General features: G+C 46.5%; 1 protein-coding gene across 1 annotated transcript; it reads left to right on the top strand.

The window, feature by feature from the left end:
• Positions 1–1,329: 1,329 nt before the first annotated feature.
• Positions 1,330–17,074, top strand: CWF19L1 (CWF19 like cell cycle control factor 1). The gene is made up of 14 exons (XM_082308987.1): positions 1,330–1,408; positions 1,525–1,609; positions 2,225–2,303; positions 4,539–4,640; positions 5,435–5,649; positions 7,644–7,762; positions 8,461–8,545; positions 9,416–9,556; positions 11,856–11,967; positions 13,637–13,716; positions 14,656–14,865; positions 15,642–15,761; positions 16,697–16,794; positions 16,899–17,074. The coding sequence occupies exons 1-14, from the start codon at positions 1,386–1,388 to the stop codon at positions 17,041–17,043; spliced, it is 1,614 nt and encodes a 537-aa protein (XP_082165113.1). The 5' UTR covers positions 1,330–1,385; the 3' UTR covers positions 17,044–17,074.
• The last annotated feature ends 29 nt before the right edge of the window (positions 17,075–17,103 follow it).

The raw sequence follows: 17,103 nt of genomic DNA, 5'->3' as shown, positions 1-17,103 counted from the left end.
AGGCCGCTTTGTCCTTGGTGGTCACAGCAGCAGCTGCTTGCTCCTAGCCTGCCGCCTGCAGAACCTGCTGCTGGTGCTTCTCCCTAGGGGACACTGGAGAGCAGCGGGAGTGTGATGGCTGCGCTGAGCCAGGCACTGGTCAGAGGTCCAGGGCCAGGTGCAAGGCCAGGCAGGGCCTGGCTAGGGGCAGGCGTGATGGCAGAGCTGTTGTGTACCCTGGCAGGGAAGAGTTCCATGGCTGGGGCCTCTCCAGGTCGGGGATCATGGGTGGATATGCGGACCTTCCTGCCTCCCGTTACAGCATCCAGTGGCCAGTCAGAGCCAGCCTGCCCCAGCACCAGCTGAAGAAAAGGAAGAGGATGGAGGGGACAATTGCAGTGATGACACTGGCCTTCCCAAGGAAATGCTGTGTGTGCTAAGGACCTGCTTCCCAGAAAGTGGCTTAACATCAGCCTGCTGATGGGAAGCAGTGAAAAAAATTCCTTATTTTGCACTGTTTGTGCACACAGCTTTTCCTTCACCTATTAAACTGTCTTTATCTCGATCCATGAGTCATCTTACCACCACCTATTTTCCACCTGTCCTGGGGAAGAGGGAAGTGAGTGAGCAGCTGTGTGGGTGCTTGGCTGTTAGCAGAGGTCAACCTGCTCCACTGACTCATAGACTCATAGATCATAGAGAAGCTCGGGTTGGAAGGCACCTCCAATGATCACCTTGTTGTAGAAGTCACTTTTTAGCTCAAATAAGAATCCAAAGAGCTGCTGAAGCCTTAGACTGCAAGCTGTGAACTTTCACCTAGATACACTGACTGTATGCTGAACTCCTACTTAGCTACATGAAGGAAGGCAGCCACCTCACTATAGAAGGCAATCAGGCTGGAGAAGTGTGATTTCCCCTCCGTAAATCCATGCAGATTCCTCCTGATCACCTTCCTGTCCTTCATGTACCTGGAGATGGTTTCCAGGGCTGGTTGTTCCACCTCCTTCCCAGGGACCGCAGTGAGGCCCGTCTGGCCAACAGTTCCCCAGATCCTCCTTCTTGCGCTTCTGGAAGGCAAGGACGACATTTGCTTTTCTCCAGCCCTCGGGAACCTCTTGCGTTGCTGGGACCTTCCCAAGACAACGGAGAGTGGCCCCGTACGGACGCCAGGCAGCTCCTGCAGCCCTGGTGGGTGCCAGCCCGCGACAGGAACAGCTCCGAGCGGCCTGTCCCTCACCAGCCCGCTCGCTCCCGCCCAGACACCGCCGTTCTCCCCAGAAGTGACAGCGGAGCGCTTTGGGCGACGCACCCGGAAGCTATGGCGGAGCGCTTTGGGCGGTGCACCCGGAAGCGGCGGGAGGTGCGGGGCGCGGCGGCGGCGCCGGTTTGGGTCGAGCACCTCTGCCATGGCGGCTGTGCAGCTGCGTGTGTGAGTGTGGCGGGATGGGGCGGGGGGCGGCTGGCCAGCCGGGCGGCCGCGGGGAAGGAGGCCGCTGAGGCGCGGCGGGGCTGTGGAGGTTGCTGCTGACGCGCTGTGTCCCGCAGGCTGGCGTGTGGCGACGTGGAGGGGCGGCTGGAGTCGCTCTTCGGGCGGGTCCGGGCCATCCAGAGCAAGAGCGGGCGCTTCGACGTAAGGCTCCGGGGGGCTGGGGGGGGGCCGGGCGTGAGGTGCCCCGCTCCGCTCCCTGCGGGTTACCGGGCGGGGGTGAGCGAGACTGTTCCGCCTGGGGTTCCCGTACCCGTCCCGCGGGTGAGCAGGGCCGTTGGGATGGCTCAGGTCAGGAGCCCTCCCGGGGTGGCACGGGAGAAGTTCCTGGGTGGGTTTCGCGTGGAGGGGATGTGCTGGCGGTGCTTGGGCTGGCGTTGCTGACCGGAGCCGTGCTCGTCCCTCTGGGGCCGTCAGCCTCCTCTCTCTGCTCGGTGTAGGAACAGGCCGGTGGAGGGGGCTTTGCACCCCCTCAGCCCTCCTTGTCCAGCACCACAGTGTTGGGAGGATCTGTAATCTGTGGGCAGAGAGTGCGGGAGAACAACTGCCTCTTTGTCACGTTTAAACCCATTAATGTTGCTGTTAATGCATTTAATACTGGACACAGATAAACATAGAGGAACTTCTTTACGATACAGAACAAAATGCTGTTGAAGTGATGCATGTCACAGTGTTGTGACAAAACAGCATATCTGCGAAAAAGTTGCGTGTGTTGTGTCTTGGTCAAATGGCAACTCTCACTTTATCTAATGTTTTTAGATGCTTTTGTGCGTTGGGAATTTTTTTGGCTCTACTTCAGAGACAGAATGGGCAGAGTATCGCACAGGGGCCAAGAAAGGTAAGGAAGGCATTGTCACTCTGGATGCTGGTGATTGCATTATTTCACGACCCACTTCGCTGTCTTACCACAGTGTGCTTTTGAATTCAGAAGTCGCAGTTAAATGATGTAATGTTAAAGCAGTTAAACTCAGGAAGACTCCACACAGGAGGAAAAGATGAGTCTGTTTTAAAACAAAACTAATTTCTGTCATGCTCTCAGACTCAGTAGCAAGAAGATGCATGTGGCCTGGCCACAATTTGGGCCTGTGCCTGGGTCCTCTGGCCAGCACTGTTTGCAGTCATAGGAAAGAGACAGGATGCTGCTAATTGGTGTCAGGGTCTTCTCTCTCCTTGCCTGGATGTCTTATGGCTCCACTTCTATTCCTACCATCACCTCCTTACAGTTTCAGCCTGCAGGCTGCCATGTGAGGCAGTCCTTGTTTTCTCAACCTGGCTAGCCTGAGAAGCTGTACATAGATGTTTTGGTGCTTCGGTCAGTAGACCATGGGCTCCCAGCACACTGGCCAGTGTGTAGCCCTGCTTCTGCCACTCCTGGTGCTTTCCTCGCAGAAATTCCCCATCATTACCTGTTCACGCTCACCTTCAAACTTCCACCATAGACCTCTCCACGGTGTGTAACAGTGCTGTTCTTCCCCTCCCTGCACTCAGGCCCGAGGAGAAAGGGGAAAGCAGAGGTGCTGGTGGGCTGAGTGTCTCTTCTTCAGCCGTGGAGATCAGAAGGCTTTCCAAAGGAGGAGGGTTTGCCAGTTTCTCCTTGGTCCCTGCAACCCTTGTGCTTTTTCCCACGTTTTCCTAGCCATGGATATGAAAAGTCCTATGTGGACTTCTCTGCCTCTTTCCACACCCCTCTTGTAATGGAGATGCTACCTCACGAGTGTTTGTAGTGTTCCTCTTTCCTCTTCAGTGCTACTCAGGCTCTCGCCCCTGGCGTGAGGCAAGCCAGAAAGGAGCTGAGACTCTTGCTTTACAGTTCCTCTCTGCTGCTGTGTCGCTCCCCAGTTATCCCCCGCTTGTTTGTGCATCTGGACAAAGACTGCCCCCTTTGCTGCTTGTGGATGAGGACTTACCATGGCGAGGCCTTGTGTTCCTGTTGCTATGAGAATATAAGGAGAATTGTTACTGGTTTGAACTTTGCTCCCTGAGGAAGTTCTCCTGTGCCTGCAGGGAGAAGAGTGGGTGTTAACTGCAAAATCTTCCCTGGACTGATGCATTTGTGTTCATCCTTGCTTGAATTGGCTTTACCCTTTGAACTGTTGAAAAAAATCTGTAGCTTATAACCTCACCTATACACACATAGATACAAACAAGATTCATGTCACTTCATTTTGGTTTTAAGCCATTCATAAGGTTTTCAAACTCTGCTCTGCAATTAAAAGCAATCTCCTATATCTTCTGACTGTGGGAGGTGTAACTTAAAGCAACAGTCTAACAACAGCTGTAGCAGAGCTGCTGTATTGCTGCTGCTCTCCCTTCTTAAATAGGAAACTATTGCTGGTTTTTATTTAGAGAAAAACTTAGGACCTGCTGACCAGGTGAACTGTTGACCAGCTTACTAGTGTACTGATCTGCCAGGAAATGTACAAGAGGTGTCTCTGACATCGCTCATTGCTTTTTCTAACTTTTAATAGCTTGAAAAGATTTGACTTATGCTGTTTGGAGAAATCAAATTTTATTGAGCACCTAGCCATAGAGAAATTAAAATTGGTACTTCCCATTGCTTTTTTTTATTATATCCACCAGTTCTAGGTGAAGTCATGCAGCAAGTTTTTCTACCAAGTGAATCAAAGAGCTGATTAACTTGAGCTTTTCCCCTAAAACATCAATGGTTTGCAGTTTTTTCAATAGCCATGCAAATTTAGATCAGCTTAAGCTGAATCAGCAGGTGACCCTGTGCTCTGGTATTAGCATTGCTGTAGGGAAGACTCACGTTTTTAGGGCTATGGATCATTTAGGAGCTGATCTTCTTATGTAGGCAGTGGAGTGAGTTGTAGTTAAAGCAGAGGTTATTCTCTGCTGGTGCCATATGCATCTGTGGAAACAGCAGGCTTGGGGACATATTTTGAGGGAAGATTTCTTGTTCTGTGCTTATTGCTTCTCAGCACACTGCAAAGGAGTGGTGGTGGGGTCTGTAAGAATGGATGGGACCCGCTGTGATTCCTAGTAAATGTGGACTGAACTTGTGCTAATGTACTTGAATTAAAGCAGACTGAGTGCATGTGGTTTTCTTCTGCAGCTCCAATTCCAACCTACGTGCTTGGCGCTAATGACCAAGAGACTGTAAGCTATTTTCCAGATGTCAGTGGCTGCGAATTAGCTGAGAACATCACTTATTTAGGTAAGGCTGCAGGTGATTTGTGATAAGGGATTTGCATTTGCCTTGTGGTGCTTTCATGAATGTTTTCTGATCTTCCCACTTCAAAGCCCTTACTTTTTCTGGAAATTTTCAGGTGGTATTTCTTATTCTGGGGTTCAGACTGGAGTTGGACTCTATGTTGAAAGGCCGATACAATCTGCTATGTAAAATGTGAAAAAGAACCCTGCTTTTTTTTTGTTGTTTTCTAACGCTGAGCTTGATAACCAAAAAGAAGAGTGGTTGAAAGAGCCTGCTCTTTGAGAAGATCTTATTTCCATAGCACGCCTGTCTTTGTATGGGGAAGGTTTCCTACTTGAAATATGATTTTGCTATGCTCTGAGGCTGTACTGGAGTAGCAGAGGTAAGAAATGTCATCTTTAAAGGTAATGAGGCTGTAGCAAAGCTAAAAGAAAAAACTAGTTTCTTTCTAGAATACCACCTGACAAAAAACATAACAAGTAAAGGCACTTGCAGTTGGCTTTTTTTACTCAGCCTTCTTACTGAGCTTTTGATATGGATTGATTTTTGGGAAGCAAGATAGCAGTGAGGAGAGAAGACTGGGAGTTGTCTGAACAACTTCTTCACTGTAGGCAGGGTTCAAGCCATTGTGCTAAAACATGTCTTTACCGCAGTTTACGGGCACAGAAAATTAGCTGTTTGTAAGGATAGTTTCAGTAGAAGTAAGGCAGGACTTCTGAATTTGGTCCTCTGTCTATGACGCGACTAGATTACTTGCAATGTCTACATCTCAAGGGCGTGCCTGTGTATTAATGCAGGCCGTCGAGGTCTTTACAGTGGTACTTCTGGACTGCAGATCGCATACCTGAGTGGTACCGAGTCCCAGGATGAGCCAGCGCCTGCCTACAGTTTTAGCGCAAAGGATGTGGCAGAACTAAAAACATCTTTGTTATCAACCCCAAACTTCAAAGGTGTGGATATATTGTTGACATCCCCCTGGCCCAGAGATGTGGGGACTTTCGCCAACAGTGCGGTAAGTGTTCTGTTTTTTGGTGGAATGGGTTTCCAGATGGATTTAACAAAGGATGGCCTTTCTGCTTGCTGCGGCAGTTTGGGCTATTGGGCCATCTCTGTGTGATTGAGAAAGCTGAAACTAAAAAATGGATAGTGGATGTTCTGGTTCTTCAGAGAAGAAGGACCAATGGGGAAGGGGATTTGTGAAACTTCAGGGTGTTTTATCTGTCCCTGCCTGAAAAATCAGAGTCAATAGCTTTCATGTGATCACAAGTGTTGCTCTGAATTCAGTTGGTTGCAGCTGCTGTGAAACAAAGCTGCAAGTCGCTGATGAAGAATGCTGTGCTCTAAGCATCTTCAATACCACTTGACATTAAGTTGTTTTCTCCCCCCTTCAAAACTTTTTAAGCATTTTGGTATTTATTTCCTCAAGTATCAGTCAGCTGTACTAAGTGGTCTGGTTCTTCCTCTGTCTGGATTTTGAGGATGTTTTTTTGTTTGTGTCCAGTTTTCAGTTGTTAATGTTCCTCAGCAGAAGTGATTTTTCCAGTCGTAAGTTCAGGCGATCTGAAACCTTCCTGGAGAGCAAGGCCACATACCATGGCAAAAGTACACTTTTTCCTTCCTCTCAGTATCCTCCGACATCCAAAAAGAGATACAATCCTCAGTCTAAAAGCATAAAGAACCCTCCCTCATCTCCCCCCACCAAAAAACCAACCCCACTAGCCTAGGGAGTTAGAGAGAAACAAGTTGTAGGGATGTTCTGGCTTAAAAAGAAGACTTGGGTCTCAAAATTCCCATGGTGATTCTCTGTAGTAGTTCAGTGTATCATTCCACACTTCCCTCAGCATGAATTTGGTGAGAACATACTCACTTGGATTAACAGAGGAGTATATTAATAGTGATAATATTCAAATATGAGTGTTGTGTACTTTATCACGTGAGGATTACAGTAATAAGTCTTGGAGATTCCCTTGTGCACTGAGACCCTGAAATCCCATCACTCAAAGCGGGAAGTTTGAGAAATGAACAATTAGGTCTCTTGCTCTTTGTCACCTGAAGTTTCTCTTTCAGCAAAAGCAGTGTAAGAAGCTAAATTGCATGGATGAGAATTGACTCCCTGAAGAAGTTTGTGGGTTTCCTTTTCCTGAGATGCTTCGTAGCTCTGGGCATCTTCAGTGGGGCTGGAAGCAGCCAGCCCTCGGTGCAGGCACTGCTGGGTTCCCCTCTGCCATGCCCACTGCAAGGGCAGCAGGAGGGAGCACAGAGAGGAAAACTGCTTTCTTGAGGGTGGGTTAGTGCCTGTCCTGCTGCTGCAATGAAGATGTGACAGGTGATGATGTGATGTGTCACCTGTCACAAGTGACAGGTGCCTGCCAGGTCAGAGTCCTGTTCCCAGTGCTTTTACCAAAGATAACAAGGTAACAGATGTAGGCTATTTCTGAACTTCTCTCTTTCCCTGCTCTTCTCCTTCCCTACTTCACTTCTCAGTCTAAGGTTAATAGGAAAAAGACAGCACAAGAGCCTTCACCCAAGGAAATCATTTGAAGTCTGCTCTTTAGTTGTGTTTTCTTTTGCTCTCACTTCTCAGGGATGGGAGTGGGATAAAATTTTCCCTCCTAAGGAAACCTCAGAGCTTTCCTATTTGCTTGACTCATGCACTAAAACTTTGGCACTCTGGGCATGTGGTCAAAACTTATCTTAATGATTTTGACATCTGTTGGTGTTTGCCAAACTCACTCTGTGCTGCCCTGGCTTCACAAGACCAAGAGAAGAAAAATATGACAAACTTGGATTGATTAAATGAGTGGATGCAAACCCTGAGCACACAGAATAGAATAAATGAGTAGGCAATAGGAGATCAAGCCCTTTTGGTTTTTTTTTCCACTTCCAGGGAATGACAAACACTATAGTCAGTCTCTACATTTCCAGCATGCAGCTCTGTATAAAACTGTTTGTTTTCACGGCAGTCTGACAGGCTTTTTTAAATAAAACTTGGTTTGTGTTTTGTAGGGAGAAATAGATACCAAGAAATGTGGCTCCAAGCTAGTATCTGATCTAGCTGCAAATCTCAAACCAAGGTATCACTTTGCTGCCCTGGAGAAGGCCTATTATGAAAGACTTCCTTACAGGTTTGTAAGACCATGTGAAATCTCATTTATTTTCTAATAAGAGTTCAATTTTTAAAGAATACAGGCAGACAAGTTTAAAATAATTTTATGAAGTCATCCAGACCCAACACAGGGTCAAGATTGTTTCTCAGATGCATCTTATTACCATAATTCCTGCTGCCTTGACAACTGTGCCATTGCTGACAATACCTGTCCGAGTACATTGCTGTGAATCTGATGCCAAGTTAGTTGCCCTTAGTCGCATTTAAACAGTGTTCAGCCTAATTCAGGGGTGTATCTCTGAAAATGTATTGTGGAAAAGCTCTTGTGTGGTGAAGAGACTAGTGTTTTCAGTCATAACTTTGTATATAAAATGTGACTAGTAATGTAAGGTAGGTGTCAAACAACCTACAAATAAAACTAAGGCTGTAATGTTAATGTTGGGTGAGATTATCCTTTCCACAGGAAACACTTTAAAGGTGTAGCTGTTTTCTGACTAGTGAATTGTCATCCATCTCTGTATTTGGACTGCAGTGAGATGTCATTTTGGTCTGTTCAGCTGTTTGCTGTTAGATCTCATGAGTTAAACCTCCTTGTTCTTGGGCGAAGACTATGTGGCTGACATGCTCTCTGAGTAGCTTCATGGAGGACACGTGGTTTTCCCACTGTCCTTTTTTATATTGTATATGCCAGTACAATCACGTTTTGCTTCCTTACAGAAATCACACAGTGCTACAGGAGACCCCACAGCATGTGACGAGGTTTATTGCACTTGCTGATGTTGGCAATATAAGCAAGAAAAAGGTACTGACACTCTTGAATTTTTCTTCTTTTCTCAAGTACAAGTAATAGGGCAGTAAGCCCAGCTTTGGCTAGCTAGAGGACAGTGTCGATCACTTAAAAGCTTGACTAGAGGGATCTGTCTCACTTGAGTAACAGATACCATTTGCCCATTATGTCAGAAGGGTAAAGGCTGCAAGATGTGTTCTGAGGCACTGTTGTTCTTCTCTCCCTGGTCAAACGGCATGTATCTGTGAAAACAGCTGCAGAGGAAAGTGGTTAGCAAGCTGCCATTCATTCCTCTTCCCCAGCTGCTTTATATGTTTTCTCTTCGCATGGCCTGCTTTAAGAAGGAAGTGAAATTCCGAAGGAGCCCTTGCAACTCACTGAAAATTACTAACTTTTGGGATGGGAAGGGGCTCTTTTGTTTTTTGGTTTTTTTTAACCTGTTTCTCTTCTCCCCTTAAGAAAGTTACGGAATATTGGTATAGAAGGAGAGGTTGCTAGTGATTAAGAAGGCATAGGAACCAGGCCTAGTAACAAAAAAAGGTCCAGGAGTTCTGGACAGATAGAGGGTCTGGAAACAGGCAAGGATCAAGGTAATTTCTTTTTCAAGTAGGATACACTGCTGCTTTTCAAAAAGATCTTTTCTTAAAGTGAAAGGAGTGAGCCACTTGGAAGCAGTCCATAAACTCTTGGTTGCACTGGGTGGGAGACTGGAACAGAGAGTGTGTTTTTCATGTCCTGCCTTAGCTTAAAACACTGATTTGCTGAATTCTTGCAGTGCTAAGCTGTGTGTTACCATTTCGGGGTGCCTTAGGTCACAGCTGACCTCTTCAGAGTTGCAGTCATGGCAAAAGCTTCTTGCATTTGAGCTGTCTGTCTTTGTTCTAGTATCTCTACGCCTTCAGCATTGTGCCCATGAGCTTGATGGACCCTGCAGAGCTGGTGAAACAGCCACAGGATGTCACTGAAAATCCATACCGAAAATCGCGGAAGGAGGCACAGAAGACCAAAGCACCCCTGTGTGCAGAGGTACCACTGCCTTCTCCTTCATGTGTGCACTCTGGTTTCACTCTCTGTGTTCAGGGAGCTTTAGAACAGCGTTTGGCTTTAACCTTCGAATATTTCTGTCCAAAACACTGCAGGGTTCTTTGTAAACGATTTGCATCAACCAAATTGTATAGATGCAATGCACAGGAGTTTGTTACAGTTTGCCCCTTCTTAAGCCGATTGTATCTTGGGCTGCATCCAAAGCAGTGTGGCCAGAAGCTAAAGGGAGGTGATTCTGCCCCTCCACTCTGGTGAGACCCCACCTGGAGCACTGTGTTCAGCTCTGCGGTCCTCAGGAAAGACATGGACCTGGTGGAGTGGGTCCAGAGGAGGCCACAAAAATGACCAGAGGGCTGAAATACCTCTCCTATGAGGAAAGGCTGAGAGAGTTGGGGTTGTTCAGCCTGGAGAAGAGAAGGCTGCGGGGAGACCTTATTGTGGCCTTTCAATACGTAAAGGGGGCTTATAAGAAAGATAAGGACAGACTTTTTACTAGGGCCTGTAGCGATAGGACAAGGGGTAATGGTTTTAAACTAAAAGAGGGTAGATTTAGAATTAGATAAGGAAGAAATGTTCTACGATGAGGGTGGTGAAACACTGGAAGAGATTTCCCAGAGAGGTGGTAGATGCCCCATCCCTGGAAACATTCAAGGTCAGGTTTGACAGGGCTCTGAGCAACCTGATCTAGTTGAAGATGTCCCTGCTCATTCCAGGAGGGTTGCACTAGATGACCTTTAAAGGTCCCTTCCAACCCAAACCATTCTGTGATTCTTCCTGCAGGTCTGCATGGTGATGCTGTAGTTAGATCTGCTTGCTTGTCAAGATTGTCCCCTATGGGCACCTCAGCACACATGGTCTTACTCTTTCTAAGCCTGTAGACTACAAATTAGTCCTTTGCAGCTGGCCTCCAGTTTTCTCCCTTAGACTGCTGGCTACTCAGGTGCTACTTTTTTCGATGTTGCATTTCCATGGTATCCCTCAATGCCTGTGAGCCAGGTGTTGGGTACTGTTTTGGTTTTTTTTTTTCCCTCAAGTGTCCTAAGTTACCAACTCCGTGCTCCTTTACATATCGATTGCTTGCCACCTGAGGGCAGAAGAGTTCCTTCCTAGGGCCTGAACATTGAGCTGTTCATGTCAGAAGCTCTGAAATCCCCAACTTTGTAATCTGATCATCAGACAAGTGGGTTGTGTTCATCGGTGTAGAGACTCACATTATTACCCTGTGCAGAGCATGTTTTGCCCTGTAAGCATTGTGAGATACTCTGCTAATGTGCACACATGAATAGCTATGCCTGTATATCTTAAGGTAATGTAGGGAAACCAAATTGGGAAATCATTGTGGGGAGGAGAAATACTGAGCCTGAGATTAGAGTTGAAGTAGGCTTTGCTGAACCAGTGTGTCGGGTAGGAAGTGCAAGCACTGCTCACCAGCCTTTCTCCCTGGAGCGTGCACACAGAGAAAAGGGCTGGCTCCTTTCAGCTGACAGCGTGTGTGGGCACAAGGGTGACAGACACCTCCTGATCCCTTTAGCTGGGACAACCTTATGTCCCCCAGCTGAGACTTGCTGTGGTGTTCAACTCCTGGCAGTCAGGCTTCAAAGAGATCAAACAGTCGATAACTTGGTGGAAGCAAGAATTCTTGTACCTTTGAGCTTCAATTGAAAACAGGCATGAAAGCTTGTGAAGCTTACTGGGAAAAATGCTTCCACTGTACATGCCAGTTCTTCCACCATGGGTTGGATTTTAGACTGCAGTTGTGCTCCTGTGCAGGAGCCAAGCTAAGCTTGCACGAGCAGCCCTGCTCTTTGCCATCCTTTTCCCAAGTGCTTTCCTCTGCAGCATTAAAGCCTTCCAGTGGCATTTTGCCTTACGTTGCCACTTAGCCAAGTGGTTTCAGCCTCTGTGTGAGTCTGTTGAGAGGTTAACATCCCTATGAAATAAAGACATTCTTTTGGCGCTGGCTGTCAAGTGAAAAAGAGATTTGAATAATCCATAAAATCAAGGAATCTGAATGTTCAGCATAAGGCTAAATAGGAGAATGTAGCAGTTTGGGGCAGCTCTCCCAGAATTTTTCCCTTGCTGAGGCTGTGTATCCAGGCAGGCAAAGTCTGCTGCGTTACTGGGAGAGCTCAATTCATTCTGCTCCAAGATATTGATGCTTTAGCTGTTGACGCTTTTCAAAGGTGGTTACGCACCTCTTCAGGAAAAAGCAAATTCTTGTAAATACTCTGACTCTTCAGGATGCAGTTATAATGGGCTTTGGTTTTCATTTTCTTAACAGGAAGAACCAGCTTGTCAGTTTTTCTTTGATTTGAACAAGCATCAAGGAAAGAAACGTCCCTCAGATGGGAAAGAGAGAGGGAACTCCCAACCTAAGCAAGCCAAAAAATCCCGTAAGTATACGGATGTTTTTTTCCTGAGCTCTTCATGTGAGGCATTGGACCATCTCTTTGTTTTTCTCAAGCTGTTAAGCTGTACGTCAGCTTGCCACTGTGCTGTGTCACTGTTCTAGGTTCTGTGGGAATACAGACGAATGAAGAGTCCCTTGTTTCCTACAAACCTGGCAATCAATAGGTGAAAGAAAAGTCAAAAGCATAGTTTAAAAGCTAGTTGGATCTGTGGTGGTTGCGGTTGGGCTGATGCCATTTACCCTCTGAACCAGACTGGCCTCGGAACATGATAACAGGCAGTTGCACAAAGCAGCATGTTTCCATTCAGAGGGACTGCGAGAGACTGTATCACAGTGCTGATGAGTTCTTGAAACACCACTTCAGTTGTTCTGTGCTGTGAATTCATGAAGTATTAATGAACTGGGAAGGGAGGAAGCCCTTCTGTTACCTCTGTATTTCTGTGCTGTAAATCTCATCAGAGTTTGTCTGACTTGAAGAAATTGAAATGAAGTCTTTAAGGATTGTGACTTCTCAGTGACAGTGTTATTGCAAGCATGTATCTTTAGAAATATTGGTTTCAGTTATAAAGAGATTTGAGCTTAAAATGCAGATGTAGGTGTTGGCCTTCCCTTTGTTTCTGTGAAAGCTATTCTCAGGGCCAGTGGGTAAGAAGATATTCTTCAAAAATGCCTCTGGTAGATAAGTCTGGTTGCCTTTGTTACATGAGACTAAGTTGTTCAGTTTTTATTTATTGGATTTCCAAGCCCTTTGCGTAGTCCTTGCACATAACAGTTCTACAGGCTAAATTACTTTATGCTAAGACAAGCGTGGTGTCATTGCGCTATACATGCCTGCAGAGGCACAACTGGCTGTAATGGCAGTAAGTTTTGATGAAAGAATGTGTGTGTGTTTTCTTGTTTTCCCCCATTGCTTCTGTAGGAAATAGTGTGCCATTGTGCATATTCTTAAACTTCCAAAGTCTTCTGGAGTTTGATGGCATGAGAAGAGAGCCTTGTTGTTTTGCTCAGAAATGAACCCCAGAACTGGACGTTTGGTTTCCTACAGTTCTTGGGAGAGCCCCGTCATGTTTATTGCATTTGCAAAGCTGCTTGTCTATTCTTGTACACAACCTGCAGAGGATGTGAATATAGTGTTTGACTCTAAGGAGGGGCCTAGCTTATCAATGCTGTTGCCTTATATTAAAGGTCAGCTCAGGTATCACAATTTAGGTGTGAATCCAGGTGTTTTGAGTGTGATGAATAGACCAGAACTGACAAGTGTATTTGACAGCATCTGTCCTGGTCTGTACCTATGCAGTAATTTTACCTCATTTTGATTTTCTTGTTTAAATTTGCTGGTGCTTTCTTATTGGTGAGCTGTAACCACTAAATTCCCAGGAATTAGTGCTCTTCATTAAATTAGAGCTCTCAATGAGAATAGCAATCAGCAAGGGTGTGACTGCTGCCACCTACTCCCTTGCTGGAATTTCCTGGAGGCACCAGTTCTCCGACCAGATCTGCTTCCAGGAGCTGTGTCCTTCTGACATCTTCAGCACTTTATCAGTTGGGAAGGGTGTCTGGAAAATAACAGCTCTTCCAGATCTTGTTCCATTCCTTGTTCTGACAAATAAGCCTTGTGCTAACACTTCTTTCTCTTTCCTCTCCCAATAAAGCACAGCCCACGGGGCCCTGCTGGTTCTGCCTCGCCAGCCCAGAAGTTGAGAAGCACTTGGTTGTTAGTATTGGCACACATGTAAGTACCCGTAGCATGTTCTTTGCTATGTGATGGCATAATCGTGCTAAGACACAGCAGTATAAAATATCAAACTCCACTTTTAAATTTAAACAACAACAAAAAAACTTTAGTTGAAGCTGACTCTTGGTTTTGTTTTCAGTTTCTTTGCATGTCCCCTACAAAAGACCTAAGTATATAGATAAAGTCTTTTAAAAAATTAAGCATGGCCCAGTTTCGCTCCAGCAGCAGAGCCGGATTATGGTGCCAGAACACTTTTTGCTGTGCCAGCCCTCATGGTTTGCTTATGTTACCGTCTGGCAGAACTTTTCCAGCATGAATTCAGTGTAAACTGGGACCTGCTTTGCCAGCAGGATGCACTGTCTGAAGTTATACCAGATCTCCCTGGGGTGATTGGTTCCAGTTTTGCTATATATAGGTTGAACAGAAGATAAGATAGCTTTAAAGTTGACATCTTGAAGTACATCTTGGAGATTAATTCAATCATTGGTATATTCACTTTACTTAAAGTTACTGTTCCTGTATAGCATAATCCACTTCAAAGTGCTACAGGGACAGGTTTGTCCATGGGCTTATCTTAAAAGCTCTTAACAATTTTCAAGTGGATTTTCTTGTCATAGTAAGAAATTCTAGCCACAGTGGTTAAGTTCACGCAGCTGCTTTCCTGCAGACAAGGCATTCTCTGGCATTCAAAAGATTTTTCTTTTTTTTTTTTTTTTGTCCTTTAGCAATCCCTCTCTCTTTTTCATTCCTCTAGTAATTAATAAATTGCTAATAAACAATCCCTAATAAGTGACATAGAGGAGAAGACTTTCCTGTTCCTGAGGCAGAATTGCTAGGCTGGGGGATACTCAGAATGTACTTGGAGAGTATATTTCCATAGCATGGTAAGTAAGTGTTGCTTGCAGTGAGTAACTGGTGTGTATTGTTTCACTCTAGTGCTATCTTGCCCTGGCCAAAGGCGGCTTATTACCTGATCATGTCTTGATTTTGCCTATTGGGCACTATCAGTCAGTGGTTGACTTGTCTTCAGAGGTGGTGGAAGAAGTGACCAAGTACAAGTCTGCCCTAAAGGAATTTTTCAGAAGCAAGGGAAAGAGATATGTCCTATTTGAAAGAAACTATAGGAGTCAGCATCTGCAGTTACAGGTATGGTTTTAGTGTCACCCTGGGAGAATATAAACTTGCCCTTATCTGCAAATGAATTGAAAGAGAAAGCTCACCTTCAGATTTCCCTCTTTATTCTGTGCCTTCCCAGAGTATGGAGAGAAGTCATCCTACCCACAGATAGATCCAGAGCAAAAATAAAACCGGTGTGCTGGTTCTTCCTGTTACAGCAACACACCATTGGTTGTGTTGAGTGGGTGAGGAACACTTTTCCCTGCATGGAACTGATTAAAAAGCCCACAAGGTTTTCAGATAAGTTGGAAGACCTTGCTCTGTGATCGGCTCACACTGGCACATGAACGGTGGTGCTCGTTTGTAACTAAAGTAGGCTGAATATCTAAAGATATATGTGGAACTCTGGTCTTTGTCTACCAGTACCAGCTCTTTGATTTGGTGTTTTGTTTTGGGGTTTTTTTATTGTCCTTGTGTGTCAGTCATTTCGGGATTTATTGTGGTGGTTTCTGTATTTGGCAGATCTGTAACTGTATCAGACCGGCCTTAAACTACCACAGAGATCAGAAAGGAGAAGGCTGTGCTGAGAACTTTTTTCAAGGTTTTAGTTCTCAGCATTTTGTTCGGCTCCTACAGAAAAAATCTCATAAGTTTAAGCCTGTACAGACAGGTGCTCACCTGTCTTGTTTGATGATGCTGAGCACTACTGAGGAGCATACCAGCTCCAGTGATGGATTGATTGCTTTCTGCAAGTGGTTTGTTTTGTCTTTTCTCCTTTTTATGGAAACGTTGTCGTCCCTCTCCAGGTGATTCCTGTCCCATTGGACCACTGTACTGCCGAAGACATTAAAGAGTCCTTTATTGTACAGGCACAGGAACAACAGATTGAATTATTAGAAATCCCAGAGCACTCGGATATCACGCAAGTATGTGACAAGTTTTTACCCGTTACTTTCCCTCTGTCCTGTCTAGGCTGCTGTTTCCTTCCAAGGTCACTTTGTGTGGTAGGGTTAAGCTGTTGGAGGCAGACCATTGTAGACTTGATTTGGAGACATGCCAGATGTATTCTGCTCCGGGTGAAGTTCCTGTGAATGACAGATGCATTGCTTATCTGAAAATTATTCCAGCTGTGTGTAGTGCTTGCTGAATTCATTCCTTCTGATACCAAACACCAACCCTCTTTCAGTGCTGCTGCACATTAGGTAGGTTTAGGTTCTCTTGGATAAGAATTTGAAAGAAATCTTCCTGTTACATCAGAGAAATGAGTCAGTAGTGACATAGGGTTTGTTTTTCTTTGTGCTCAGTGGTCACAAGGAGACCTGATCTGCAGCAGGAGCCAGAAATAGCATGTGTGCATGCTTGTCTCTTTGTAAGCCATTGCAGCTATTGATAACCATGTTGGCAAGCTTAGAGGCTGATTTCTCCGCCAAGAAATGTGAATGTAGTCTCTTTGCATGCTTTTCTTCCTCTAAAAGTGTGTCATATTAGTACGGGATAGCTTAGCTCAGGTTAAGAATGATCAGAACTGCCTGGCGCTCTCATTTAATGACTCTGTAGTGGTAACTGCAGAATTAAACTACAAAAAATATTATAGTAGTGCCCTGTATGCATCCTCAACTGACAGTCCTAGTGGAAAGCGATCCATCGCTTCATTGTTCCTTGGAAGTTGTGGTTTGACGTCAGCCACTGATGCAGTTTGGTGTCTCTGGGTCGGCTGGTTTGTTTTGCCGAGTTTCCTCTCTGAAGAAATGCCTCCCTTGTTAGGAAACATTTGCTCTTTTCCAAAAACCCTGCTCTTTGCTGGCAGGAGGCTGCGGGGGTCCGCAGCAGGCTCCCCTCTCCCCGCCCCTTTCCCCCGCAGGTGGCGCAGCCGGGGACGCCCTACTTCTACGTGGAGCTGGACACGGGGGAGAAGCTCTTCCACCGCATCCGCGGCCGCTTCCCGCTGCACTTCGGCAGGTCGGTGCCTTCTTCCCCCGTCCCTCCTCCCCGGCCCCGCGGGGCGCGGCGCTGACGGCACGCCCGGCGCGTGACGTCGGCGGTGACGCCGGCTGTGCTTGCAGGGAGGTGCTGGCGAGCGAGGCGCTCCTGGCGCTGCCGCAGCGGGCCGACTGGCGGCGGTGCGCGGCGGAGCCGGCGGAGGAGGCGGCGCAGGCCCGCGCCTTCCGCCGCGACTTCCAGCCCTTCGACTTCGCCCTCCGGGCCTGACGGCGGCGCTGACGGCGGCGGCGGACGCGCGGCGATGGGCGGGGGGGCGGGCGGGCGCGC

This window comes from Platalea leucorodia (genome assembly GCF_965183815.1).
Source record: "Platalea leucorodia genome assembly, chromosome: 4".
NCBI lineage: Eukaryota > Metazoa > Chordata > Aves > Pelecaniformes > Threskiornithidae > Platalea > Platalea leucorodia.
The sequence above is the reverse complement of the archived record's forward strand: the minus strand, read 5'-3'. Positions and strand labels throughout refer to the sequence as shown.

Bases quoted from the DNA above. Each gene is read 5' to 3' on its own strand.
- CWF19L1 (XM_082308987.1), top strand. From the start codon at position 1,386: ATGGCGGCTGTGCAGCTGCGTGT. The intron at 7,763-8,460 runs GTTTGTAAGACC...GCTTCCTTACAG, and splicing joins TATGAAAGACTTCCTTACAG to AAATCACACAGTGCTACAGG. The intron at 9,557-11,855 runs GTACCACTGCCT...TTTTCTTAACAG, and splicing joins AAGCACCCCTGTGTGCAGAG to GAAGAACCAGCTTGTCAGTT.